This window comes from Neodiprion pinetum, chromosome 4 (assembly GCF_021155775.2).
Source record: "Neodiprion pinetum isolate iyNeoPine1 chromosome 4, iyNeoPine1.2, whole genome shotgun sequence".
Taxonomy (NCBI): domain Eukaryota; kingdom Metazoa; phylum Arthropoda; class Insecta; order Hymenoptera; family Diprionidae; genus Neodiprion; species Neodiprion pinetum.
This window is the reverse complement of record NC_060235.2, coordinates 28,417,138-28,445,067: the sequence shown is the minus strand read 5'-3', so window position 1 is coordinate 28,445,067 and position 27,930 is coordinate 28,417,138. Positions and strand designations below refer to the sequence as shown.

The following is a 27,930-nucleotide window of genomic DNA, read 5'->3' as shown; positions in this document are numbered from 1 at the left end:
AGGAACTCAAAAACGGGGACAAAACCCATACAATTTTTTAGTATAAGAGCAGTGATGAGTGCAGTTTCGAATATCTTCAGTCAACGGTTTCGAAGCTGTGCTGTCGAATTTGCACCAACAAGAACAAGCCTTTGCGTTCCGAATTTTCTAACATCCGCCTATATTTTCGCTTGAAGTATGTTGATTTAGAATAACCTCAATGACTTTTGTATCAATAATTGCTAAGCCGACGACAGACGTGGATCAAGCGTCTTCTGCCAAAAACTCACGCATCGTTCGCGCGAGACCCCGGTGGCTGGGTTAAGAGATAGAAAAACGATTCCTTTAACGGTAATTGAAAACATCGTGATATTTCTCCAAAGATGTTATAACCAAAGTTAAAATGAGCTAAACATTTCGCATTTTTCGTAGTCTGTCACCTTTTAATTCAGCACTATTTCTTCATGAAGAATATGTCGTCACGCTAAAATCAAATCGTTAATGCAATACTTTCCAAAATCTAAACACTGGGTAGTTACACTTGTGCTCTAAAATCCTAGTGTTCACGATTGATACGCTGAATTATATTTTGCCCAACATTGGTCAGATCATTCTCCTGGAATCATTTCAGCCAGTTTGTGATTAATGTAGATCATAATTACGCTCCCTTGCAATCCTGATACCATTAGCACTTAACGACAACTAAACTTCAATTCTTAAATGTAATCAGGTAACATCGAATTTAAATATAAATGACCTAAACTTATGTATCGTGAACACTTATATTTTATCATAACCTAAAAGATAAATACCTTCAATCATAGTTTAATGTTTCAAATGCAATTTGAGCCCAATGATCAATCATTTCTTTGTGCTATCGTTACAGAATTAACCAAAATGCCATCAATTGCAAGACAACGCCGTGTCAACAGAAGTAAAGTATTGGCCAAGAGAGGCCAAAAGTTTGCAGGAAACTCTAAAATCAGACCTTTCAATCCATGTAAGTTATGAAATGTTCAAATAATCATTCAAAGGTTTATTTGCCAAACAATATATAATAAATGCAAATAACACATAAGTTCTCTGATCAATTTTAGTATGCGGAAAACTGAAGACCAACAACAGGTTATTGGCAAAGGCTTTATCAATTCAAAAACAAGAAAATCAATTACTCTTCTCCGAAAAAGTCGATCTCACTAGTCAGTTACAGACACTGAGACTGGCGTGCAACAAGCGTGATGTAAAAATAACTCATATCCTCTTTCCTCCCTAAAGAGATCATCAGTTACAAAAAAAATACACTTTGTATTTTTAATCCAACGTGATTAAAATGAACTATATTAATATATTTGTAACAATCTTCTTTATTTATTTTGCAGATGATGCTTACAGATATACAAAACAATGCCAAGGAAATGTTGTCTATGTTAGTAACGATGACAAACTATGTGACACAGACTATAATGTGTTGCCAACAATTTTCACGTAAAAATGACACTAGTTTGCAAAGTAACACTAGTCTTTCCACAAGTAAGAAGATCAATAATTTTTTTACTTTTTGTTGTACAATTATATATCCATCATCATACAAAGTTTCTTATATTGTGAAAAAAACGGTTTATTGCATAAATTCTTTAGCTGTAAAAATGCAGAATAAATTTGTAGATAGATAATTTGTGTTGCATCCAACAAGTATCAATTGTACATCCCAAAATGATATGATATTTTCGTCTAAGCACAAATACACTAATGGAATACAAGTATTCCTACATCCAGACTTCAGACACACCATGTATAACTACCCCTTATTTTTAGGACGAGAATCAACTCGTAGACTTTCCACGAAATCTCCAGCACGAGGAGTAGTCAAGCCCATGGTCAGCGGTCACACAATTACTAAACCTACAATTAATTTACGCAGAGTTAATATGTCACGGCTGAACAATTTGCTAGATCTCAGTGTTATCCAAGAAACATCTACAGAGCATCATGATCATTCCACAATCAATACGAGCGGGTCTAGACATACTGCAGCTATCACAAATTCCAGCAGGCTTGGATATGTATGTACTAGCGTTGTTTCTTCCATTTTCCCATGAACTTAGAATCAATGGAAACAAAAGATAATACTTTCAAACACATTTTATGATCCTAGGAAAGTGAGCGCAGACGAAGACAGCCTGAGAGAATACCAGTAGAATTCGTAGGAGTTGACGGTAAGCTTTTATAACTACAGAATGATCTGAAATTTTTCCATCGTAGGCTTTCAATGCATTCTTCGTAAAAATCAGCAGCAGTGACTGCGGACGCTTATGAGAAATTTTTTTTTACGATTTGCGAGCTACAGCCATTTGAAATTGGCCAATTTCACTTCTTACTTAATGACACAGTTCGCCTGCCATGTCCTGAGCCATTAGACGCTTCTAGATATCCTAATTTCAAACGGCTGTAAATTCAAAACTGAAAAACTCGCCGTTAGCAACTGAAGTTTCAGTGGCAAATTTTCAAGAAGGATACAGTAGTAGCCTTTAGTTTGATAACCCTGCATCCCCCTGAACACAAAATACACGTTAATAATTTAATACTGTCCTGAATAAGAACGAAATATTTTAAGTGGTCGATCATCTTTTTGCAGATGACGAGGCAGGTACACTCGACAGATCGGAGACGAGGCTATCTGGACGACATTCTGGGGAGCTTTCCAATAGACGTACAAGAAAACATGGAAAGACCCTTATTAATCAAATACAAAGCCCTAGCGTTGCATTATGCGATGTTTCTAAGCTGCTAAGAAATTCGCAAACGATTAACATTAGAATGGTTTGTTACTTTAATCAAGTCTGGAATGTAGAAAATTTAATTGCTCATTAAACTCGTAGTTTTCTAACCGCACAGTGGTATTAAATTTTTTAGCACATACCAATTATAAATTTAACATTTTGTCTAATTCATTGCAGTTGCGAGACTCTCGGGGAAACGGAGACTTGCGGCTATCAAACAGTGGAGAAAATGATTCGCAAAATATTGATGCAGGCTCATCCAATCTTGATATCAGTATGCAAAAGACCAAAGGGTCACGAAAAAGCTTCGACAACACACTACAGACCCCTCCAAATCTTCAAAAATTACAGACTGAAAAAAGCTCAAAAACAATACAAGATACAGGTATCGACCCAGAAGTGGAAGACCCTTTGGAAGGACCCAGCTGGTTACTAAATCGTTCTACCAATGATCCGTCACTTGAAGATACAGACGTCGAAAATACTGCGCAAATTTTCAGTAGAAAGCACGTTGTAAGAAAAATAGACTCATCAGACTCCGAAAAAGGAGTAGGGAACGATTCTGAAGATGATATGGAATTTACGGAGTGCATTAATACTCGCCAAAGACTCCTGCATGTTCCAACGACTAAATTAAACTCTAATCTGAATGATATTAATGCAGATATTTCAAATCGTCACATTGAGGATGAGAGTATTGAAAATGTTGCTTTAAATCCAGTCAATGTAGTTCACTCACTGAACAGCTATGAAAACAGAGATGAACCGTCTTGTAATCTAACTATGAATCAATCAGATGAATTATTTACAATGAATCGATCACATGAATTTGTAACAGATCGGCGTCGACGTTATATTGAAGATGATGATGTTGAAGAAGATACGATCATGTTGCAGATTGCCAAAAGACCTCAACTTTCTAGGTTTAATATCAATGATCTTCGGTTACCAGTTTTAAATAGTCCTGTTGCACCTCCCATGGAATCTAACGATTCAGAGCCGGAAGTTACAACTACAATTCAACGAATAGTACAATCTAATGGCCCACCAAACTTGTATGACGAAAATGTCGAGAACAGATTTTCGAATCATGTCAGTCTCCAACTACCGAGAATTGATGACCTCCCCAAAATTCATAAACCAAAACGTCCAACCAAAAAAAAGAAACTCGCCAAAAATGTAACTTTTGACGAAAATGAATCTAGTGATTCAGACTCTGAGTTGGTACTTAAAAGAAAATTGACCAAGCCAAAAAAGCTCACAACTGTCAAAGACCCAAGCACTGCCAAAGTTTTGCTGGAAAAGCTCACCGACAGCCGCATGAAAGCAAAGTCAACAACTCCTGATCAGAGCATTATAGACAAAACCACTGACTTGTATGTATAATTTAATCTCATACTTACTTTCATTTCACTTAGATTCCCAGTATCATAAAATCCATTTATCAATCCATTGAAAGAACTCCTTGATGCAAAGGTATACTTGGAGTATAATGTATTTGACGTAAACTATATTTTAGGTATGTACACGTGGGTGGTTTTGCATACCTAGATACCTAATATGTGCCAAAAATTTCAAAAAAATATTTGAATAAAACTTCAATTTATTCTAAATAATTTATCCCAATATCATTAAATGTAGGATTGACTCATCCCTTTTTGGTCACTGAGTTCGATAATTGCAGTATATTTTACAATACACATAAAAACAAGAGTTGTCATGTGTACATAGATTCAATTTGAAATCTAATGTCTTTGCTCACAGTTGAGATTTTTCTCACAGCAATAGCTACGTCAATATGTTCTGGAACGGTTACTATCAGATGAATTAAAAAATTGCATGGCCATGACTGTTTTAAATTTGAAAATTTCAATAAACAATAAAAAACGTTGAGCATATTTTTATTCCTATTTACTCAATCTTCTAATTGCAAAATGTTCATGATGAGATCGTTATGTACACGTACTCCTCAGAAAATTTGTAACATTTACGCAAAAGCTTCAAGTATTGAACAGAATTTGTTCCAGACTTTCGACATTATTATATAAATGTTTAAGAAAAATTAACCACGCATCCAACACTCCTTATTAAACTCAAACCTTTTCGTTTTAATTACTTCAAATTATTGAATAGTTTCTCAAAATATGATTTGGCATTTCTTTCATTAGCAACACAGCAAATCAGGGGATGCTCGACAGTAGAAATTCTGATGCAGTTACTGATAGCAATAGCAGTACACACAGTACAAGTGAAGTGAGCAGGCCCAGACGACAAAGAGTACCAGTCAATTTAAAAGAGCCAAGTTTACTAAAGTAAGTTATAGCTGTTATTAGCAACTCAATTAAGTACTTCCCCGAAGTAACATTAACTTTAAAATAGTTTAACCATTGGTCAATGAATAAATTAGTCTCATTATGAAAAAAATTCTTTGTATTGAATAACACTTATGAATATTATCTTTTCCAGAAAACTCAGAAGAAACACCTGAACGATTTAGTGAACCATAAGAAGTTCTAATTGGGACTACATTTTTAAACGTCGTTATTAAGCTTATACTTTTTTTTACTGTAAATTATGTTAGTATAAGAAGCTCCAATTGAAGGTCATTTACATTCATATATTATCAACATGACTTGTAATACACGTTGTTACACACATGATATTTGTATAGCCCTCAAACATGGCCGAAGTTACACAATCATATTGATTTTGTGTTTGTTTATCGTGGAGGAGTTGAATCAGTAATTTGTGTTCACACAAAGTACAAAAAGCATTTGCTTTAGAATCAAGTATTTTCTTTATTTGCTCACGTAGAATATTTTTTAAGCTTCATTGTTTAATACCATTCAAGCTCGAAATTTGTAAGTAAATGCACAAATCAACGACAAAATTTTGTTAAACGAAATACTGAATTTTTTTTCTTGTACACGGTACAATTTGAAGAGTAAAAACCTTCAATTATTTCAGGTCGGTTGTTGTTCATGAATATGCCAGTATAATTAAGTCAAACTACTTGTCCTGTTCCTAATTGTGACCACTTCTTGCTTTCACACCATTTCTTCTCATCCTGTTATATGTTCTTTCGGCAAAAAGTGTTACAATGGATAATACAATCCCTACAATAAACAGAAGTTGTAAAATGATTGTATCTTGAAGTTCTCTGCTTCTAAAACTCCGTGAATCATCCGAGAAATGTTGTCCAAGCCCTAGCACATTGCGATTAATTTTGCTTATCAACCCAGTTTCCTTCAATTTGCACAACCTGTGGAAAAAATTGTTTAGTGTGTGATTATCGTGCATATTCAACAAATTCCTAATGATTTCGTAGCAATATGAATCTCTAATGGGCAATCATAGTCATATTTCATATGAGGCGGGGCGTCCACCTCATCCGAATCACTTTTCTGTACATGGGACTGTCATTTTAACACGTACGAAATTTTGGTTCTTAATTTAAAAAAAGGCAATTTTACAGAATCATTTACCCAGTTGTAGAGTGATTTGGTATTTATCTCGCTAAAATTTTTAAAAAGGTCAACACTTCTGCGCATGTGGAGTAATCTTTGAATTTGCATCTTTATTCCTGTTGTCTGAAGGATATTTTCAAAAGTAATTTGGGAATGCAAACTTTTCACCATTCATTGTCAGACTATGAATTCGAACATTTTTGAAAACAATCATGTTGAAAATGTAAAAATGCATGGAAACATGACATCGAAAGCCAAAGTAAGACAAATTTTCATACAGGAATAAAGCTGTTGATCTCCAGGTGATAATAAGGGATAGGAGTCACAATGAATATCAACAATTGTTGTTCTTTCAAATGCGGATAACTTTAGCATACTAATTGTTTGAATGAGTAAAGATTCAAAATTTTAAATGGCAAAAAAATTGGTGGCTTATACTCTGAAAAATTATCCAACTGAGCTGGAACCGCCTCATATACACTGTTTTGTTTTACCATCCATTGATGAGGGGCAAATACTCGTTATGTTTAGACATAGCATAGGCACTATTCACTGTATATTCTTCATCTGTTAAGTAGTGAAGCTCGCAAGGTAATTGAGATTGTAATTCAAAAACTTGCAGTTTGCTAGCCATAAATGCATATTTGTTTTCAGAACAAACTCGTTGCAATCCTTGTAAATATGTCGTCGGTAGCTTCGACACATTTTGCTCCATCATAGCTGTATTCAATTTCATAAGAAACGTATCGTTCGTTCTCTGTAATTAATAGTCTTTAATAGAATAAACTAAATTTACAAAACTTACAAAAATAAATAACTTATTTTTTAATAAAATGGAACGAAAATTTTACTTACGTAAAAAAGAGCGTATTCTAAGCTGTATCGATGAACACCGAATTCGTAATTGCCATCTGCCAAAAGTTCTTTGAATGAATGAAATGGAACTTCATAGTGTTTGATAGCCATGCTAGAAGCCAAAGCAGCTGAATACATGATTTGAATTAAGTATGCCCAAAAATTTATAAACACAAATAGCAGACTCATGGAAGACATTTCTTGTTGTATATCTCCTCCTGGATATAAGAAACAGAACATTATAATATCTAGTCGTAATGGAATGCACAAGCCCCTAATGAAAGTATAGTAATAAAAGGTGGATCTAGGTAATTGATTTCATGCAAAACTATATAAAATACGTACCTTGTAAGCATAACATGCGATGTAGTGCAATACACACATCTGAATAATAATACCGAGATTTCATAAGACCAACTTTGCAGGCAACGCGATTCATCAATAGTATCATTACTGATAACATAACAGTCATGAAAACTGTGAGATACCATACATTTGGTCTCAGTGGATCAAAAAAATGAAACCATGAGTCCAGACCAACTTCCCATTTTTTTAGAAATATTCTATACCTTTATTTAAATGAGTATTAAATTTGAGTAGTGACTATAGCTAATAAATACAGGAGTTTATAACACGCTCATGCGTCGATTATAAACATACTCGGTTTTGTCAAGGAGGCCACTCTGATCTATAATATGTGGGCTGAAGGACTCCACCGAGGGGGCTACCATCGATACATCTGCTTTATTTTCAGCTAATAATCCAACAATGATGTCATTCCACTTATTATTGTGAACCCGATGTTCCCAATAATTATCTGCCAAGACCACAGGTTTTGTCCTATAGAAACATGAGAAAACATGTGAAATATGAGCGTGGACTTGTATACAGCTGCGCTAGATCTATAGATCTGATTTTACCCACGTAAAGTTTAACTTCTTTTCTAGCAAATTCCAAACACATTTCATTAATCGCGTTTGAAGACTTTCCTTAATTTCAGTATACCTGTCCTGAAATTCATTTGCAAATGTGTGAATATTGTTACACAACAGATAATCCTAGAAGCCAGTATTGACATTGCAACTACCGTTTCGAACATAATAGCACGAAGAACAGCTCCTCTGAAATTATGTCGTCGCTCCAAGATGCTCAATTCCGTTACAGTTAAACCTGCATCGATGGTCCAATTACCATAATAGATTACACTAATTGACTCTCGCTTTGCAGTTTGATAAATTTCCCAAAATTCATATCCATCAACTGTTCGTCTAGCTATGTATACTTCGCTTCTTATAGAAAGTTCTACTTGACTGATTATCAATTCTTGCTCATAACTGTCTTTTACAAACAACAACCATGTATCTTTTAATGTATTTTTACTCCTTTCTGCTATAACCTAACAAAATTTTATCAATTAATCGTATAAACCTTCAAAGTATGGCTGAATACTACAGATTTTAATTCATATTAGCGTCATTAAACAATGTTTGAAATTTAAAAAAAAATTCAAGCACAAAGTGTTTCAGAGACTACAAATTATATAAAATATTATTTGTCTTACCATATACTTGGCGATGTTACTAACATTACCCATAATAAATGATCTGAGAGGTCTAACGCATTGATTTTGCCTGTCGAAGGTATTGCTTCTTCCACTTTCGTCAATTATATTTTCCATGACTGTTGGTGCATAATTATTCAGTATAGTAGCTTTATAAAAATCGACCAATGCTCTTTGCTCATAGAATATGCCTGCACTCGAAAACAGTAAAATGTGACAGTGGACTGAATTGTATTCGGAAAACGCTTTGATAACCAATTGCATCATATGATCTGCTGTGCTGAGCCTTATTAGCAAAAATAATATACAACTAAAAGAAACTGCAAACATTATTCACTAGTGAACTTATGAACTGTTCAAAAGCAGAATCAAAACTGATGAGTAGGGGATCGAAGCTCCTAAATAAATAATATAACCATCAATAGCAGCCTGCATTCATGTCAACTGCTTAGTGACATGAATAGCAAGTCCAAATTGTACGATTTCATATCCCATAATCAATCTAATTCACGTATCTGTGTTCATTAGTTATTAACTGAGCAGACAGTACATCTATGTCGGTCACTTAGACTTGAGTTTCATATGATAATGACAATAGCATTAATCCTAGTGTAACATAAGGAACAATACAGATCTAAAGCTTTAGAATGTTGAAGGAAAAAATAGAATAGAATTAATAATATAAACATACGTGTATTGAGTATTATGTTTGTGATGAATATTTACTTTAGTATAATAATTGCATATACATACATATAGTTAACCGCTATGGTAAATTAATTTTTCCACTTCACTGTCGAGGCACATAACGCATTTTCAGCATAAAAGTATTGCTCTGACTGCGAGTGAAGGCTAGATTTGTACTCACTCAAAGCCACACGATCTCTTTGTAATACAAATATCTAAGAAAAATTAAATGTATGAGTATAAAATAATATTGTAAAGTAGTACACAATTGTTCATCAAAGATTATCATTAAAGTGTTACTGAGGCAATCATAAGTTTTGACTACTGATATTATTATTTACCACGGGCTATCCATTATTACTGCCCAATAGATTGCTTTCGTTCGAAATAATATCATCATATTGTGTATTAAAACCGTTAAGTGTAAAAAAACTGCATTTGAACTGATTTTACAGGAACATACTCACATCTATAACGGCTCGATGACATTGAAGCTTTTTTGCTAAACTGAGTCTTCTGTCCAAATCGTCTATGTAACTAAGAAATTTGGCAAGCAGAGAAGAAGGAGCTTGATTTTCATGAAGAATTTGCAAAATATCTTCTATCGCTAGACTCGTCTGTAACTTTTTGCTGCCAAGCCATCCCTGAGAATATATTTAATAAAACTCTGATTTCTAAATAAGGCAATCAGTGTTTCACAAACAATGTGACGAGAAATTTTAATACTAAAGCAAAAACCAATTGGTATAACAAGCATGGTACCGAATATCTAACTCATGTAGTGCAGATGAAGTTTTCAAAAACTGGTAGTGAAAATTACCTTAGTTAAAACTATGGATTCAATGTCATCCCACGCTTGCATGGATGCTCTAGTGGTCAGAGCTACACATTGGTATTGTCTCGGCGAGACATCATGCTGCTTAGAAAGATTTGTAGGTGACACAAGCGAGCCTTCCGAAGCATTCCAATGATGCTGGCAAGCATTCTGCAGGCAATCCAATACAGACGAATGGATGTCAAGTGGTTTGCTGAATTCTGTAGCCTTTACTGCTACTTGCCACTCTGTCAGGAGGAAAGTAGAGTTTTTAAAACATGAAAGCCTCCATGTCCCTTGTAATTACCAGAGAATTGCAAGATTCGATTACTTACCAAGAAGCTTAATATAATTTTGTACATAAAACCCTTCCCGACAATCTGACAACGCAGTAAAATGCATTCTACAGCAGTTCTGTAGCTTTTGTAATAGCCTTTCAATGTTGGGTGTATTTTTTAAAACAATTTGTAAGTTTGTCATCTAAAAAACTACAAAATTTATAAAAACTTCTCAATGTCTTATATAACAATAACTTTCTACTCATTGTTTGGTACTCACGGCAGCATCTTTGGAACGCCCTAACATTCTGAAAAATAACAAGTAATCTGCTTTCGAATTAGATACCACTATATTATATAGCACATCTTAAAAAGTATCTCACTTATATTACAAGTAAAATCTGGACTTACAAATTGAAATTCAAAACTTACGTCAAAAGATCGGTGAGCTCATTTGTGCGCAAGGTTGTAGCAAGATAACGAATGTATATGTTGACTGCTTCAGGTCTCTCCAGAAGTAGCCGCTGGATCAGAGACTGCTTCAGCGTTTTGGCAATGAATATTATCACCTGTAGACAAACATACTCTACACATTCAGTTTCATTGTATCAAACATTATAAAACAGGAATTAATTTTGTGTCTACTGTACGAACAATCAAAATGGCATTTCCATCGCCAGAGGCAATGGCTGAGTCAAGTAATTCTGTTTTACTTGCAAGCGATTTATATTGCTCTAACATAAACGGCTGTCCTAGCAATATTCGTCTCAGAGTTATGTCCGGTTGCACAAGTGGTTTTTCTTGATGAACATTATGCAAGTTTTCAGCTTTCAAAACTGTAATAATACAATATCATGGAATGAGGCAATTGAAATTGATCAGGAAACATTGTATCATGAAGTAATTAATACCTGAAATCATCATTTTTCAAGATTCATGCAGTCAATCCTTCTCTACTTTGTGAGTTTGTTTTTTATTTAGCTGTGTCTACTCGCACTATAGAGTGAACCTACATGGATCAGTGCAGACACATTGCTGCACATTAATTACTAAAAGTGATAGTATGCGTGCTGTGTACAGATCAAGTCAAAATGTCTCGTGCCCCAACAAAGTTCCAAGTGCATTTTATAAATTTCTGAAGGCAACAGACATCAGCAACACAGTTCTAAACCTTCGTGGGTTCAGAGGGCAACAGAATAGGGAAATTCTGTATTAAAATTACGTATAGTACAATGGATTCTAAATTTATTCTAACCTCAGTCGAAAATATTGGACACTTAAACGTTCAGAGTAACTGAGCATGACACAAGCATAAGTACACTTTGTAGTGCGAATACCCACAGCATTTTTTGAATAGTTTTTATTGAATATAAACTGGAAGTCAAAGGTTAAGCTTTTGTACGAATAATCCTAGGAAAGACGAATCGACAGCCTAAAATACGTACTGCTGGTTAATGTTTTTTCAGAAATAACAGACAGCAGAGGTTTGAGGTTAGAGGGGGTGATATCGGATTTTAGGTAATCATCTGCATCATCATCAACGCTGAATGTTCCTGCTTGGGAGCAGATCGCTGTTGTTTGCGATACACCGAATATTTGGCATTCCTGGAGAGAAATATACCGAACATTTCATTCATTACGAAGCTATTATAGGTTATAAACAGAATCAAGTTTTACAGACGTTGGAAAACACACCTCGTTATCTTCGAAATTAAATACCAGTTTATCACTAGTATTCCAGTAAATTTCGTCATCTTTTGCCGAATTCATATCTATACTGACATAACTTGAAGCTCAATTTTCGTTTCACGAGTGCCGTCCGAACTATCAGTTATTTGTAGAGACCGCGCATCCAACATAAAACGTATCCATTATGTTCACGTATAATCGACAGTTTTGTCAGTGTTCCAAAAATGGAGGACGAAGGTATGATTTAATTGGCCACGTGGAAGTTATGATGACATCTGGATTGGTCAAAATGATGGTCTGCAGAACTGCGAAGTGTCAAGTCCACGCGGAAATGACACGGTGAAAGTAAAAACCGATCATTCACTTGCGGAAAAGTTGACGAGAAAAAGAATTTCCAAATACGTTCGAACAATTTGAATCAACACCGTAATAGTATGGATAACGTGTAAGATATCAAAACCATTACAACTATTCGTATTTAATATCATTGAATAAATAGATTATATTATTTTAGCTATGTTATATTTCTAGCAAGGGATATCAGTTATTACCTCTGTTGCAAATACAGCTGAATTTTCAATTTATAATTTCTTATTAACATTTTCAAAACTTCCTACAATAGGCAGTTGAAAGCAGTGCAATGTATTTTATTCCTAATCAAGCTAGATATATGAACATAAAGTGCCAAAGTTAACAGAGAAGTCTCAAGGAATGAATACGTGCAAGGTGCACCCGTCACCTAACACCTGTAAAGTATCGGTTCACTTCGTTTCACGATATTCACGGCCGCATCAAATTATTTATCAATTATATCATACGAAGGGTTCGATTTCGAGTTAAATTTTGTAGGTAGTATTAAGGCAGGATGATGCGATTTTAGTCTCTTATGCTCAAAATTTCGCCTATGCTGAATTGACTATTTCGAAATGTATGGAAAATTGTCAAATTTTAGACACATCGTACGTTGATTGAAGATATACACATCGTAGAATCAAACACGATGCGTGAACTATGTCGAGCGCGTTCTAGCTTGTCCGCTTTCCATCCACGACTGACGACAGTAACGAGAATTGTCGGACCCTGATTCTAACTTATTTTTCACTCGTGGAAGCGGTGATGAACGCCATCTAGACCAATCAGAAGGCAGTTATGAACGGAAAATCTTTTCAGGAGTGAAATTAAGTCAGATTGCAACCAGTTTGGAGACGGTCGAAAGTACTCGGAAGCTACGACGAATTTCTTTCAAACGGACTAAACGTTTGAATGAAAAACTGTTGGTTCTGATACAACATAAACATAATTAATTGGCTTACTCGTAATATAAATATAACAATGCATTCTCTATAACATTTTTACTACTGCCTAATGCAATAAAATACGAACTGAACGTAAGTAGACCATACGAATTTTAAAAAATGACTGCATTTGTATCCTAAGAAACGACTCGTAGATTACGAAGATCTATATCTATAAAAGTTTTAAACCTAATCTAATTTATCTTCGGTGAACTCGGAGGTCAGCCTGATGTAGCAATATTTCTGACTTGGATATGATGTAAATTCCGCTGCGTTCCAGTAGAAGAATAACAACTTTTTGTGATTGGGTCAAAACTTTCTGCATAGCGCTTTTCAGAAATTCAATCCAGTTGATTTCTCGGGAAAAGTATGTTTTTCGTAGTAGGCATAGGTTAAGAAAGATCTTGATATAGCCTTACAGTGTTTTCAGTCCTCAAATGAATAATGTAACGTTACAAAAAAAAAAATAACACGATGTCAAGGTTAATTAATGCAGAGTGTGGGAAAGTATAGCAGTATCAATCATCGGATTTGAATGACACTTGTAACACAAATCTTCATTCCTAACCATCACTTCCGTTTTAGAGTTTTTAAATGTAGGTACATTATATTTCTAGATGATAGAATTACAAGATTCAAGTAAAAATAAATGATTAGATAAATTAGGGTCATTATAAGATAACAATTACAAATGTTTAGTTTATGCATATTACTAGTTTTGATTGCTATATATAGTATTTATTTTTATTAATAAAACAGAATTGATTCATAATGTAACTAAAAATGCAAATCCACTAATAGAGGTTATGGATAAAGTACAAGAAGGCTCAACTTTTAAAATAATAACGATTTATTTGTATATAAAATATAAAATGTTCACTTGATACGTTCGAACTAGTAATTGTCACTGCTAGTGAGCGATGACAAGTGGGTCGATTTGTAAGTGTTTATTAACACGGATCAAGCGCTACATAGACAGTGCAATATGATAATTATTTTAGTCTTTACTTTTGTCTTACTTCTTATCTTCATTTTCTTCGATATATAAAACGCACAAAAACAATTCACCCACTCATTATAAAATGTTTAACTTGAAATAATCATATCACTTGAAACATTTGCACAACCCAAATTTCTTTGCATACAGTAATTGTTATAAAATACCTGGTCTGTATGCATATCATTATTTACATTTTTTTTCGCGTTCGATCTAGGGTAAATATAAGTTTAAAGAGAAAATTATATAAATATTTGACTATAATATATTCACTTAAGTTATACACTCAGATGGTAACTCGATGTACAAAAGTTCAAAGTATTGTAATTTACGGCGGTGTAATATTACGACAGATCAAAGTGACAATATTTGCTACCCAAAATGGTTTGCCGTTGTACCTGTTAAGGAATTATGATCGTTGATTATGATTCAGTTAATAAACTCTGAAAAGCATAAACAATTTGTACCTCATTGGCACTATACATTCAAAAAAAATAGAACTGTATAGAGAAGTAAGGAAGATATTTGACTATTTTAAGAGAAAGTTACACAAACCATCCGAATGAGCGAGCCCAGTTGGGATCAGTGATTACTGATTTTTCATTGAGCGATATTTGTTTTCAAAATATTTAACATCTTTTAATGTAATTGTAAGTAATTACGTAATGGATACAAGATGTAGATTATAACAAGAACCATGATCATATATACAGATTGGACGTTGCTATGTATACCGTAATGTTTTGAACCGCCTATAAAATGTCTAGTATCGGTGCAGTAAACGTGCTGTCTTTGTTTTTCTCAACTAGTACAGTCTTCAATTACATTTTTCATTATTTCAATGTTTTTTGGGCAAAGTTCCGATTTCTCTTGTGTTCCGCGATAATATTGGTTAACCGTATTTGATTTGTTAATTGTTTATTCGATGAAAAATTATTTTATTTCCAGCAAACGACATGAAAACTTAACCAGCAGTGAAGGGCAACTGCAAAATCCGATATGCCGAGTGAATAAATTATAATTAAAACTAAAACTAAATCTCAATTTATTAAATTCGTCATCAAATTTTTTTTGTTTCATCTTTTGTTCATAATTTTCAAGAATAAACCTATATCATTTTATACGGAATGTGACCTAGTTCAACTGTTTCTGGCGATAAACTCAGACCATGTAATGTACCCGTCATCATCAACATCAGTCGAACTCATAACTGCTTCAACCACGTTCAACAACTGCGCGTCCGTATAGTTTTCTGCCTGCATGCCTTCTTCTTCTGTCTCTAAACACATTTGTCAATAATAAAATTACAATATATCTTACTTGTTATTACTTTGTATGACATTTGGTCAAATGGCAGTGCTGAATTCTTTCTACTAAGCAACATAGAATAACAAACGTAAAATACGGCATGTATGCTTAAAGCTAAGGGTACAGTACAAAATCATTATACACATTATTACGAAGGTATCGTGTACCTGAATCACAACCAACTATGACCTTACCTGAACGAGTTTATGGTCGTCCAGTGGCTGCAGCTTTTTGCTGTGCCTGAATAAATTCAGGGTAATCGATAAAACCATCTTTGTTCGTATCATCCATACCCAAAATTGGGTCAATTAAAGCAACCAGCTCATCATCCTTAAATATTTTTTCCTCAGCATGAGGTGTCCCAGGCTCCTTACTCCCTTGCTCTGTGTACCAGAAACCAACAAAAACACAAAGCAATGCCAGACGTCACTCAAAAGCCAAAGACAAGAACCATCACATAACATTAAAGAACAATTTTATACATCATCACATCATAAATCCAGTATATGGATGCTGCATAAAATATTCACATAAAATTTGTTGCTTTTATAACCTGAGCTCAAGTTTTTCAAATTTCTTCACAATTTTTCGTTACAAACTTCTGTGACAAGAGCAGTATTAAACAAAGGCTGCTCAAACCGTAAATGAATAAGTTTATTGAACCACCTATTAGGATCATATTAATAATCGTATCTTCAGACGAGGTTTGACCAAAATCACCTTATTTCTATCTCAAGAGCTTAGAGGTAATACCTTGAAAGTAATCTTTAGAACACAACTTGATTAATAATACGGCCTATAAAAATTGTTCACAAAGTGCAGCATATTAGGAATTAAGCTGTGAACTAAAAAAGACTGATATGGCAGAGCATCTATTATGCGAAATGATTGGAAGCGGGCATCATTCGGATAACCGAACAGTGTGGAAAAAAAGGTAATTCGTTGAGCGTGACAGAATACGTACAGTAATTTTCATTAGTGCCTTAGGTTTCCAGCTAACTTGTTTTTGGTCCAATACAAAATGCGAGCTTGATTCCATACGAATTATGTGACAATGACTGGCGATGGACCTGGCACGAGAGATTGGCAGTTATTTTCACATAATTTGTATAGAATCAAACTCGCATTTTGTTTCAGACCGAAAAGAAGTTAATCGGAAGCCCAAGGCATTAATGAGCATTATTGTACATAAAACATCAGATTCAATATCAGGGCTCGCTTTTTTACAGCTCTGCAGGCTAATAAGGACTCTGACTGGAAAACCGAATGCGTTCCAGCTCATATCAGGCAGGCAGCGGAGAGGTACGCCGTGCAAGTTTGACCACACGACGTCGCGCAATAATGTATATAACAGTCTGTTATTCGAAAAAACATAAATTTAAACTGAATAATCTGTTGCATAACTGACAGTTGATTCAACCGAATCATCATTCAGATGATTGACGATTCAATAGAACTAAATCACCATATGGATAATTGATGTTCAAATAATCGACATTCTATTGTATAAGCATTGGTAGAGTCTTTTTCAACATTCCAACAGATTAATTGATTTATTAGCACAGTTTTGATTAATCTGGAATCAATAATTGATTCTAATATGGAGTATTATTGAGAAAGAAAGGATTCATCAAATAATGGAATTAAATAATTTCAGCCACACTGAGACCGGACGCATCTTACATAAGATGCATAATTACATCGTGTATTCGAACGATCCACAGTTGGATCAAGTACTATAGCAAATTTTTATTTTCAAATATGCAAATAAAAACACTATATCCCCTTCACCAAAGTTAGAAAATGACGAACAAAACTAATTGAAGTACATACCATGCCAATGGATGAGAGATTTTATAAGCTCACAGCCATCCAATTTGTTATTATTGTCTGCATCATGCATTTTGAAATAATGGAACTGTAACTCCTGATCCGTCATTTTATTTGTGTCCATAGGTATTTCCATGTGCTCTGCTATGTGTCTGATTGCAAAAAAGAGATACCAAATTAAGGTAATATACATTATTCATTCTCTTTCAACTTCTGGATAGAAATTGTTGAAAATAATTCAAGAATTGGCAATAGCTATTTCTTTGATTAACTACGACAGTACCGAGTATACTCGAAATAAGTGCTGAAAAATTGAAAATAACACGTTTAAAGGCTATTATACTTTGATATTATTTTTTCTAAGAATAAATAAATACCGTTACAATAATATTCTGATATTGGAGAGAAAATGGCGAAGTTATATGACTCACACTTCTACTATCAACCTTACGTAAAATTTGCATCTAGACTTACGCCTTTTCGTGCTCAATATTTGCAGCATTGAGAATTTGTCCTGGCTGCGGTACCCCATGGTTATGACCATGTGGCACTTGTTGCTGTTGTTGTTGTTGTTGTTGTTGTTGTTGTTGTTGTTGTTGTTGTTGTTGTTGTTGTTGTTGTTGTTGCGGCTGCTGCTGCTGCTGCTGCTGTGGTACCGGCACATGTTGAACTTGAGGTTGCTGCTGGAGAGGAACTGGTTGTACAGGAACTTGTTGTACTGGTACTTGCTGAAACTATAAAATGGAGTACATTTTGTAGAGAAACTGACAATTCACTCCTTCATGAGATTCTGATGGTACAATCACACAAATCTAGTATAATAATAATTTACACGAGTTTCTCTCGGGGTATTTGAAAATTATATCTGTCCAAAAATTTCGTAAGTCACATATACCTAGAAATCTATGATCCCAAGCAAACTATAGCGAGTAAGTTTTTTAATTCTAGAATGGTAATGGTTGGTGAAAAACACCCCATGCGAACTGAAATTTCCTACCACAAGAGAACAGCTTGCATTTTTGACTCTACCCAAACTAATTTTTAACCACTTTTTTGGATATTATGCAAAAAGTTTTTTGGCCCACGTGATTCTTTATTAAAAAACCAAGAAAATGAGACTCTATAAGACTCTTAACGATATGATGAACCCGGAAGGTGGGATTTACAAGATTGAGGCGTTTTTTCACCCCCCGTTACTGGAATGGGTAAAAAAAAAATTACGTTACTGATCTAGGGTTAAAAGTAGATCAGAGTAAGAAAGGAATTAGTACCTAAATGTTAAAAGTAAGCATTGTGACTGGAACCCAAAAATAATGACAAATCCTTGTCAAATTATGCTACGTTATACTTAATCAAACTTATGTGACTTCATTAGCATCACTTGCTTGTAACAACACATGACGCGTAAGAGCGTGAGCATAGATCAATCACCTAAATATTTCTTCAAGTAGATAACCCGACATATGCATAACTATAAGAATATGAAATAAATCATACAAAACAAACGGTGGAGAATACTTTATAACGACTGATATATTATGCAAGTTTTTTTACTCTTCATCGCCTTAGGTGAAAATAAAAGCATGGATTTTAAATCAAAATATGACTTTTGATCATTTTGAGATGTCTTTACATTACATTTCCTCCGAAACAGTTACAGATAAAGACCCAAATTTTGAAGGTATACTTAATCATTACCAAAGATTGAAACCTCTTATTTTCAGCCTGGTTCAATTTCTGGTCACATATTTTACAGTAAATAATTTTGAGCAACCAAACAATGAAAAGTTCTATGTGGTATATCACCTGTTGCTGTTGATGAACTTGTTGTTGGTGGATTTGTTGTTGCTGATGGATTTGTTGCTGCTGATGAACCTGATGCGGCTGTGGTGGCTACAAAGAAGATTTAAGTACATTATCCTGAACAGAAATGTGTCAAAAAAATTAAATGGATACAAGTCAAGTGTCTCTTACAAACCTGTTGATAATGCTGGGGTGGAACTCCCGGTGCAACTCTTTGACCCTGTGCATTAATTCCCATATAACATTGTCCCAATAGTATAACACATATCCACACTAACGAGTTCATTTTTGAGCACTTATCTGGGGAAGAAATAGCAGAGTTAATTTCCCATACAAGGAGAGGGCCCGTCAGAAGTTATCTGACTAACAGCTGGTACATTGATACGAACTGGTGAAGAATATTCGGCCTAATTGTTCACAGCTTTCTAAATGTTGTTACATCGTCAACGTGCAGGATAATGTATGTGGAATGTGTACCTACCTTTTTTATGTTATAATTTGTTCCTAAATATTTCCTAGATGCGTGAATCTTATAAGGTATCTGTTAAGTTGTTGCACACACAACACGTTGCAAATTTATGATTGTGGTTATGTTATGTTGTGCGGTACGTAGTACAGAACATTCGTCATAGGTACTTCACTCTTTAGTCGCTCCATCCCATCGCACAGCGCACTGACGTGGACCTATAAAATGTCCGTACCTAGAGAGGGGGATATTCAAAGGCAGGGTTCAAAGGTATTGGGCATGGGCACAGTCTTATATACAGGTTTGGAAATACCATTGGAGGAGGTATGTCGCTTATTGAAGCAGTTTTTGTGTCACTAGTCGCCACTAGGTTCGTTGCGATCTTATCAATAGCGGCAGCGGGGCCGAGGGGGGGGTCCAACAAGCCGTGGTATTCGCATATATGTATATGGGTATTCGCTCACTACGTTCACTCATCGTACTTATTGAGGTTATTGTTATCCTGGTAACCACCCCTGACACGCGCTACTAAAAGTGGTTCGCAAAATGTCCCTCGATTCTGCCACCAATTTCTACCACTAGTGGCGCTAGTAGTTACCTGACGAGCTTGCGCGCGGTCAGCGAGGGCAGCGAGCGTGTCAGACGTCTACTAGCGCCAGGTAGAGGAACTAAATAACGGGGACAAGACGCGTACAATTTTTTAGTATACGAGCAGTGGTGAGGCCCGTATTCATAGTCAGTTCTTAAATTTAAGCACGGTCTTAAGTCCTCGTTTACCATGACTTGAGATAGGACTTCAGGGTCTGAAGACCGTGCTTAAATTTAAGAACTAACTATGAATACGGGCCTGAGTGTCAACTGGTAACTAAACCGCAGCGACAACTGGTGGTGCCGCTAGAATCGAAATTTGCACTCGCTAAGCGACACGAATAATCGTGGCTTCCATAGGAGTTTTCAGACCTGTATATAAGACCGTGGGCATGAGGACTACGACATAGATATATATATACATTCAGTGGTGAATACCCTTTTTGTTAGATTTAAGAAGGCGGACGGTGAACCGGTGCAGTCAGTGCGATCGCCACGTCGTAATTTGTGAAAGATCTATGTGAAGTACATTTTATCACTATTCAAGCCGAGGTAAATTACTCGTAAGATCATTCGATCCTTTGCACTACAAATTAAATTCATTATATAGCTAGTTTTGGTGCGTGTAAGTTATAAGTATATGCGATATTGCAACTGACGAAGTTCTGATCACGTCTGACAATTATTTAGCCCACTCTTGTTTGTAGAATATGAAGTCATATCCAAAGTCTGATCCAACCAAGAAAACCATAAAACTGAAACTAGCAGCCACGGTTAGTAGCAAAACACGTTTAACTTTTTGAGAATAGAAAAATTCAGTTTACTTTTATGCTCACAATTCTATAAAAGTTTTAGGGGTCAAATGTATTTCACAAAATTTTGATTTTTGGACTTCACTACCTCATTCGAATAAATATAAAAATGTTTCGCTGCTAATTCTAGCTGCTGACTTCAGCCTCATGGGAAAACCTAACAAGAAGGATAGGAATTCTCGACCTCGTATATAATCTGTTATTGAATCTTGGTGATCGGTAAATTATGTAAACGTATTTTTTGTTAACGTTTCGGCCCGGATATGGGCCCTCCTCAGAACGATTTATTTATTTAACTGTCAAGAACAACATAAATTTTTTATAAGAAAAGTGCAATCAGACAATAAATACTGTAGATGTAATACTCTTAGGGCTATTATATGTTATTGGTTAGTGAGTACATTTTGATTAATTCAAAAAAAGATAGACTTAGAGTGTTATTTACCTTTTTATAGTAAGCGGACTAAGATACAGTCGAATTCATAATTTACAGTTTGCGGAGACAATGTTCTTTGAGTAACGGTAGTCATTGTCACCTCCTCTGGTTGTTTAACATGTAGGAGTTACAAGTTGGAAGTCAATAATTAAAAAGATTAAAAAACTATGTATCTTCACAGTCTATATGTCATTGTATTAAAAGGTTTTCAAGAAGGTCTTTTTAGCAGTAAAATTAGTTTGCACAATGTCCAAGAAGTGGATCTGGGATCTTTATGACTATGTTCTCCATGTCTAACAAAAATTATTTTTGGTTGAACCGATTGGGTCAACTGGTGAATAACGACTGATGGGAGAAACAATTATGATCCAGAGTGAAGGTGAACCAAATATAAACAAATATACAGAAAAAACAAAAGAATTATTATGTGAAAAAATTATGTAAAACAACTGTGCTATGGAGACACTAATTTTATGTGTCTGGTTAAGGTTAAACAATATGTGGTGTGTGGGCGGAGATTAGCGGTTTGTAAATATTACTTAAATGTTCAACATCTTGTCTAAGATTAACGGAATTAGTGTGTCCTACAATATTGCACATTTCTAGTAATAGCCTTTTATAATAATTAGGTTCTTCACAAAGGATGTTTGTATTGTCGTAGCTAAAAGTATGTTGTTTATTGGTCATATGTTTTGTTAGAGCAGTGTGACGTTCTTCAATCTCATGTACATTGCGTTGATGTTCTTTGATTTTGGTGTTTAGATGGCGGCCAGTTTGTCCGATATAAACTTGGTTGCAATCATTGCAAGGTATTTTATACACAACATTGGATCGTTTGCCCTTGGGGATCCTATCTTTTCCTGTGTCAAAGACTATTTGTAAGTCTTTTGAATTTTTTCCCACAAACTTGACATTATGTTTGGTAAATAGACGGTTCAATGACTCAAAGAGACCAGATACATATGGGATGGGAATAAATGTAGTGGCAAGTCTATTGTTGTCGTCTGCGGGAGCAGAGTCAATATTATTGTCAAGTAAGTTGTTGATATGGGAGCTCTCTTATTTATATGTTTGTGTAATAGGCCATGAGGATAATCGTTCCATCTTAGTATATTATATATGAGTGACAGACTTTTTTCGTGGAATTCTGTACTTGAAAGTTTGATGGCTCGGTCAACTAGGTTAAAGATGGTGCCTATCTTGTAGGACATCGGGTGGTGGGAATTAAAATTCAAATATCTTTGAGACCAGGTTTTTTTGTGGAACCAATCTGTTTTGATTTTATTGTTGTTGTGTATCAGCAATAAATCTAGGAAATTGATAACGTTATTATCTTCTATTTCAATAGTGAATTGTAGTCGTGGATGATACTGGTTGAAAATATTCGTTGTATAATCTATTTTTTCTTTAGGGACTGCAGTTAGAATATCGTCAACATATCGGAAATAGAAGGGTAAATGAAAATCTAGATTGCTAATGCATGACGTTTCTAAGTCTTCCATGACAAGATCTGACAGGATTGGAGAGAGAGGGGATCCCATGGGCAACCCGAATTGTTGTGCATATGTGTCATTGTTAAATTTGAAGATTGCCGAATCAAAACAAATTTTTAAAGCTTTGTCTAGTTCACGAAGTGGAATTGGGATCTTTTTTTCTAGAGAGGCCCAACGGTTGTTTACTGCGTGCATAGCAAGGTCTGTCGGAACGTTGGTGAAAAGAGATATTACATCTAGCGATATTAAAGTGTAGTTGTCTGAAATAATCAATGTTTTTATTGTTTCAACTAAAGTAAAGCTGTCTTTAACTCTGGAGGTGGGAGGGGTGATATTTGTGGTGAGCCATGAATTAATTAACTTGGATAAGGAATAAGTCGGTCTATTGACAAAGGAGACTATAATTCTTAATGGGACTTCTTCTTTGTGGATTTTAGGTAGCCCATATGCACCTGGGGGGACACTATTGCAGGTAGAAATGCTTCTGTGTAAGTTTTTGCTTATTAATTTGGAGTTGAACCAATTGAACGTGAGTTTGTTCACCCTAGTTTGTAGGGAGTTGCAAAGGTCGTATTTAGCAATTCTGTAGGTATTAGTGTCCGAATTTATACATAATTGACCGATCACCAAGATTCAATAACAAAACCTAGCAAGCGTGTGACTAAACTGAATAAGCACATGTACACACATACTCATGCCTACAGGCGAATTTTTAATTTTGTATAAGAATTTAGATTCTAGGATTTAGTTGATTGTGAAGTTTTATTTTAACTTTTTCGATGTACCAGCTGCCAAATATCTTGAATACATTGTTTTCTCAATTTGTGGCAGTCCTGACATTGTCCAGTATTATTTCGCCGCAATTCTTCCATTTTAAGGATCATTCTTTAACTAGTGATCCAAAAAAATACCTGATTGGTTTTGAGAATCAGGTCACAAAAAGCCACTTTGGTGTCGGACATGTTTTGTCAAAAAAAAGAGCAAATAAAAAAAAAAAAAACATAGCTTATGGTTCACTCTCAAGTCTTTGGTGTCATACATTTTTTAAATTATCTGTGTTTCATTGTCAATTTGTCCTATTAATATATTATACATATCTTCAGTCAATGTTGGCAATTTTCTAGTTCCAAAACTTATGAACTATTTCTGACAATATAACTATATCTGATCAATAGATTCACATTGAAAACTGTTCTCACTCATTTGAATGCATATGCGTTCCCCCTCACTCATCTTTGTAATGTCTTTGTTGACTTAACGTTAATTTATCATGTTATAAGATCATGGAGATTACGACAACGGAACTTTTGTGGAAAGTATCAAAACTACCTCAGCTTACACATGTTCGCGTTGGCTTATCTAGAAAGTTCTCAAGAATCCTAAATATTGGAACATTCGCGGTGATTACTGGAATGATTGGTGCTGCAATCAACCCTATTGGACTAGTAATTGGTATAAGATTGTCATTTATCATCAATTATATTTCAACTAAGACGAAAGCTTATTTAATAATTATATTGCGTTTCTTTTACCTCAAATTACTTTCAAATTTACTGCTTTCATTCCACTTGTTTCATTTTCCAGGAGCCATAATTGGAGGAGGTTCAGCAGCTTACTTTACGAAAAAAAAATCTGAATCAATTCCTGACTTAATTATGATGAAATTCATAGAAAATCAAAAATGTGAGCTTGCTATACGAATCCGTGGAAGCCTACAATCGATTAAATTACTAACTAGCGATGATTTTGAATTCTTGGTCGCTCAAAACCCAGGTCTCTCCAAAGTTGTAGCTGAGACTGTAACTCATTACATAGAATCCCAAAATATGAAAGTTATGAATTTCAGTATGACACAAGTCTGATAACTACACCCATGGGACAATTTAAGGTAGTACCGTGATAGCAGTAGTCCGCAATTTCCAGAGAAATATCCCTTGTATAAAACATTATAACTAAAGTAAAAAGTAGTTGAGATACAGTACACCTTTGCGCCTCCTCTCACATGCGCAGAAGTATAAAAATTTTCCCATTGCGTCTTTTGTCTGACTTGGCAACGTTGCATTCTAACTCAGTATCTCTTGCCCCTCAAGCATGTGTTGTAGAGAAATGTATTGTTATCTAATCAATTTGAGGTTAGTTATAATTAATATTAACAATTTTAATTTTTTCTGTACCGTAACCTATATCCGCAAAGTTCTGACATTTATTTCAATTCGTTGGGCCTTTATGGCATTTTAAACTTCCCGCGTAGGGCAACGTTGCCAAGTCACTATTTCTCACGGGTCAGGTTATGAGAGAAAGTTTGAAAATCATTAAAAGCAACAAACTTTAAGAATTATTTACAAAAAAATGAATACTGCTTGTTTATGTTTTTTTTGAAAAAAATTACTTGTTATATCCTCAATTAATAATTCTCAGTTTTTAAAAAAAATTCTAAGAAAAGTATGGCTGTTATTAAATAAAATGCTCACTCTAACTACGGTCGGGATAGGGAATACATGTAAATTGTACGACTTTTGATCGCTAATATTGCAAAATTTAGTACCGCAAGGACTATTAAAAAAAATTCCTACGTATAAAGGACACTTCAAATTATGTGTATTCAAAAATTGAAAGATATTGTAAGCAAAGTGATTTATCACGGTACTACCTTAACTGAAAAATCAGAAGGTATACTAAGTTAATAGATATTTATAAAAGTGAAATCGTTTTCGGAGACGCACACAATGAATTGTCTGAATTTTTCATTTCCGAGTGAATTTAATGGAAATATGCATCATATTCTATCTAAACCTTCAACATATGCTGTAAGATCTAAATCGAACAGACGAATAGCACTGATTTTATTAGTTTTAAGTTTTGTACTAGCTAATGAGTCACTTTAGTTGTAAATACTATTAATCACGTAACTTGCTTTACATGTATTATACATATACAACATGAATATTATGATATGCACCATTTGTACAGTATACATGAGTTTTAGTGCAAGTGTAAAATAGTAGGAGAATGTTATATATTTTTATGGCCCTGTAATTTCACACGTGTTATATAGCTTTTATAGCCGCGTGCTATAAAATTGAACAAAAATTTCCATTGTTAGAATTGACTGAATCATTTCAATCACGAATAGGATATTGAGTAGTTAGTTTCTCTCATCTCAATACAATTTTTACCAGGTATATGTATAAAATATACATCACATACCACTAAAAAGTATTTTATCACATTTTACATGTATACTAGAAAATAAGAGTATGTATATCCATCATATCTATACCTGTATGATAATTGTAAAGGTCAGAATTTTATACGATATATATAATAATCTACCGTAGTAACTTAATCAACAATATTTAGTCGTGAAAAAGAGTGTCTAACCATAAACTGATTGTAATACTTACTCATTTATTGGAAACAAATTTCAATTTTTTACCATTCAGCAAAGTGTTGATTTTTTTCATATACTTTCGATCCAAAAAAAATCTTAGTATCCTCAAATAAAATAACTGTCTTACAAATAAATATACAAACTTCCAGATACCAATATTTGTTGAAGTTGAGAATAGACTTTTCAAATTAGACTTGGACCGTTCAAAATAGGCGCTCCGGAAACGGAAAAACAAGCAACGTGCGCTGCGTGCGCGCTCACAGGTACAGCTGGTGGTCCACTCTAGTGGTAAGTACAGTAAAATAAATTTTGGTTTCGGTGACGTTATTGCACACTGGACATGATGTGATTTTGTAATACGTTATGCTGTGCTGTACTCCTGTGACATTAGGGTAGTACCTATTCTACGTTCAAAACCCGATGCAACCGTTCTATCGCAACTGTGTTTTAAGGAAATTTAATATATGGATAAGTCTTACCTAGGGAGAGTGATGCTTCTGTTAGCCTGATGCGCTCTGCTGGTAAGGATCGGGTGACAAGGCCAAAACAGCACGCAACAACATACTTCGTGAGATATCTAATGCTTTACTTTACCAGCTATGCGTTCTGTTACATTTTGGTTTAATTCGACCCTTTGTTCTTTCCAGTCCCGAAAAACTAAAGGAGTTATCTATAGAAAGTTCAGTGGTCATCACCGTAAACGCGATCATCACTCATCGTTGCAGCTGTCATTACGTTGAAGAAGTGATCACGTCACACCACATTGGTAAATCAGGTAATTTTAATTGTTTACATTTACCATACGAGTTCATCTCTCTCTCCCAGTCGCACTTTGAACCATATCGATTCTATCGTCTGTGAATTCCATGGGGAACCCCCTCTGTCCTTAAATCCCCCGATTTGTAGCGATTTCATCTTTAATTTCACCTTCATTAAATCCACGGGGTCTCTGTCGAGCAGGGCGTACTCTAGATCTGATTCTGGCATACCTAGTTTACAGCACTAGTTACCATCAAATTCAGCTCAATTATTCCAAGCTTCGTAAAATATTCTTATCTACTGACTTTTACTAAATTTATCTCCTGGTTATATTTCACATTTTTTTGTTTATTACGTATAATATGTCTCAGGTCACAAACAAATCATGGAAATGGCGGCAAAAGAACTGCTATGGGAGGTATCCAGACTCACTGAACTTCAAAGTGTTCACGTCAGTTTAAAAGAGAGCTTTAAGGGAGCAATGATAACTGGAATCTCAACACTGGCTGGTGGTTTCTTCTTGGGTCCTATAGGATTAGCTATTGGTATACAGTTGCACACACACTGTAATAATAGATAGGCTACCAATATTACAATTTTGTTAAAATCATATTCGACTTGATTAATACTTTTACCATACCT

General features: G+C 34.7%; 5 protein-coding genes across 15 annotated transcripts in view; 2 read left to right on the top strand and 3 right to left on the bottom strand.

Moving 5' to 3' along the window:
- The first annotated feature begins 5 nt into the window (after positions 1–5).
- LOC124217395 (probable serine/threonine-protein kinase DDB_G0278901) lies at positions 6–6,020 on the top strand. Of its 3 annotated transcripts, none has more exons than XM_046622898.2 (10): positions 6–175; positions 866–979; positions 1,077–1,219; positions 1,359–1,509; positions 1,795–2,042; positions 2,135–2,195; positions 2,615–2,799; positions 2,937–4,135; positions 4,928–5,071; positions 5,226–6,020. In XM_046622898.2, exons 2-10 carry the CDS (start codon positions 877–879, stop codon positions 5,245–5,247), a joined length of 2,256 nt encoding a protein of 751 aa, XP_046478854.1. In that variant the 5' UTR covers positions 6–175; positions 866–876; the 3' UTR covers positions 5,248–6,020. The 3 variants fall into 3 exon arrangements, with proteins under 3 accessions (XP_046478854.1, XP_046478853.1, XP_046478855.1); XM_046622897.2 differs by lacking the exon at positions 6–175 and adding an exon at positions 177–330; XM_046622899.2 differs by lacking the exon at positions 6–175 and adding an exon at positions 341–709.
- Positions 5,784–9,522, bottom strand: LOC124217396 (glutamate receptor 2-like). 2 transcript variants are annotated; one of them, XM_046622903.2, is made up of 9 exons: positions 9,396–9,522; positions 8,643–8,761; positions 8,169–8,477; positions 8,006–8,091; positions 7,742–7,921; positions 7,427–7,650; positions 7,082–7,299; positions 6,721–6,983; positions 5,784–6,021 (listed from the first exon to the last, which is right to left on the bottom strand). In XM_046622903.2, the coding sequence occupies exons 2-9, from the start codon at positions 8,757–8,759 to the stop codon at positions 5,784–5,786; spliced, it is 1,635 nt and encodes a 544-aa protein (XP_046478859.1). In that variant the 5' UTR covers positions 8,760–8,761; positions 9,396–9,522. The 2 variants fall into 2 exon arrangements, with proteins under 2 accessions (XP_046478859.1, XP_046478858.1); XM_046622902.2 differs by lacking the exon at positions 9,396–9,522 and having other exon boundaries at positions 8,643–8,972.
- Positions 9,316–12,326, bottom strand: LOC124217397 (Vacuolar protein sorting 16B). 3 transcript variants are annotated; one of them, XM_046622904.2, is made up of 9 exons: positions 12,117–12,324; positions 11,867–12,026; positions 11,076–11,257; positions 10,854–10,990; positions 10,702–10,729; positions 10,479–10,623; positions 10,150–10,391; positions 9,797–9,973; positions 9,316–9,544 (listed from the first exon to the last, which is right to left on the bottom strand). In XM_046622904.2, the coding sequence occupies exons 1-9, from the start codon at positions 12,189–12,191 to the stop codon at positions 9,419–9,421; spliced, it is 1,272 nt and encodes a 423-aa protein (XP_046478860.1). In that variant the 5' UTR covers positions 12,192–12,324; the 3' UTR covers positions 9,316–9,418. The 3 variants fall into 3 exon arrangements, with proteins under 3 accessions (XP_046478860.1, XP_068991582.1, XP_068991581.1); XM_069135481.1 differs by lacking the exon at positions 9,797–9,973 and having other exon boundaries at positions 12,117–12,326; XM_069135480.1 differs by lacking the exon at positions 10,479–10,623 and having other exon boundaries at positions 10,702–10,748.
- A 1,906-nt stretch (positions 12,327–14,232) lies between these two features.
- Positions 14,233–27,246, bottom strand: LOC124217398 (lymphotoxin beta receptor inhibitor). 3 transcript variants are annotated; one of them, XM_069135483.1, is made up of 8 exons: positions 21,655–21,983; positions 19,825–20,027; positions 19,519–19,643; positions 19,347–19,433; positions 18,015–18,274; positions 17,544–17,692; positions 15,905–16,093; positions 15,542–15,681 (listed from the first exon to the last, which is right to left on the bottom strand). In XM_069135483.1, exons 3-7 carry the CDS (start codon positions 19,627–19,629, stop codon positions 15,915–15,917), a joined length of 786 nt encoding a protein of 261 aa, XP_068991584.1. In that variant the 5' UTR covers positions 19,630–19,643; positions 19,825–20,027; positions 21,655–21,983; the 3' UTR covers positions 15,542–15,681; positions 15,905–15,914. The 3 variants fall into 3 exon arrangements, with proteins under 3 accessions (XP_068991586.1, XP_068991584.1, XP_068991585.1); XM_069135485.1 differs by lacking the exon at positions 15,905–16,093 and having other exon boundaries at positions 14,233–15,681; positions 21,655–21,985; XM_069135484.1 differs by lacking the exons at positions 19,825–20,027; positions 21,655–21,983 and adding an exon at positions 27,009–27,246.
- LOC124217399 (protein Nazo) overlaps positions 20,656–27,930 on the top strand; it is an 8,691-nt gene continuing 1,416 nt past the window's right edge. The window contains exons 1-6 of one of the 4 annotated variants that reach the window (XR_006882811.1): positions 20,656–20,670; positions 20,758–20,949; positions 24,419–24,590; positions 24,723–27,097; positions 27,177–27,304; positions 27,660–27,677. Coding sequence is in view for 3 of the 4 variants with exons in the window: in XM_069135487.1 (XP_068991588.1) it covers positions 27,674–27,833 (160 nt within the window). In the remaining variant the exon portion in view is untranslated. Of the gene's footprint in view, positions 20,671–20,757; positions 20,950–24,418; positions 24,591–24,722; positions 27,098–27,176; positions 27,305–27,388; positions 27,571–27,659; positions 27,834–27,930 lie in introns of those variants that run through there. The other 3 variants (XM_069135487.1, XM_069135486.1, XM_046622910.2) reach the window with 3 other exon arrangements.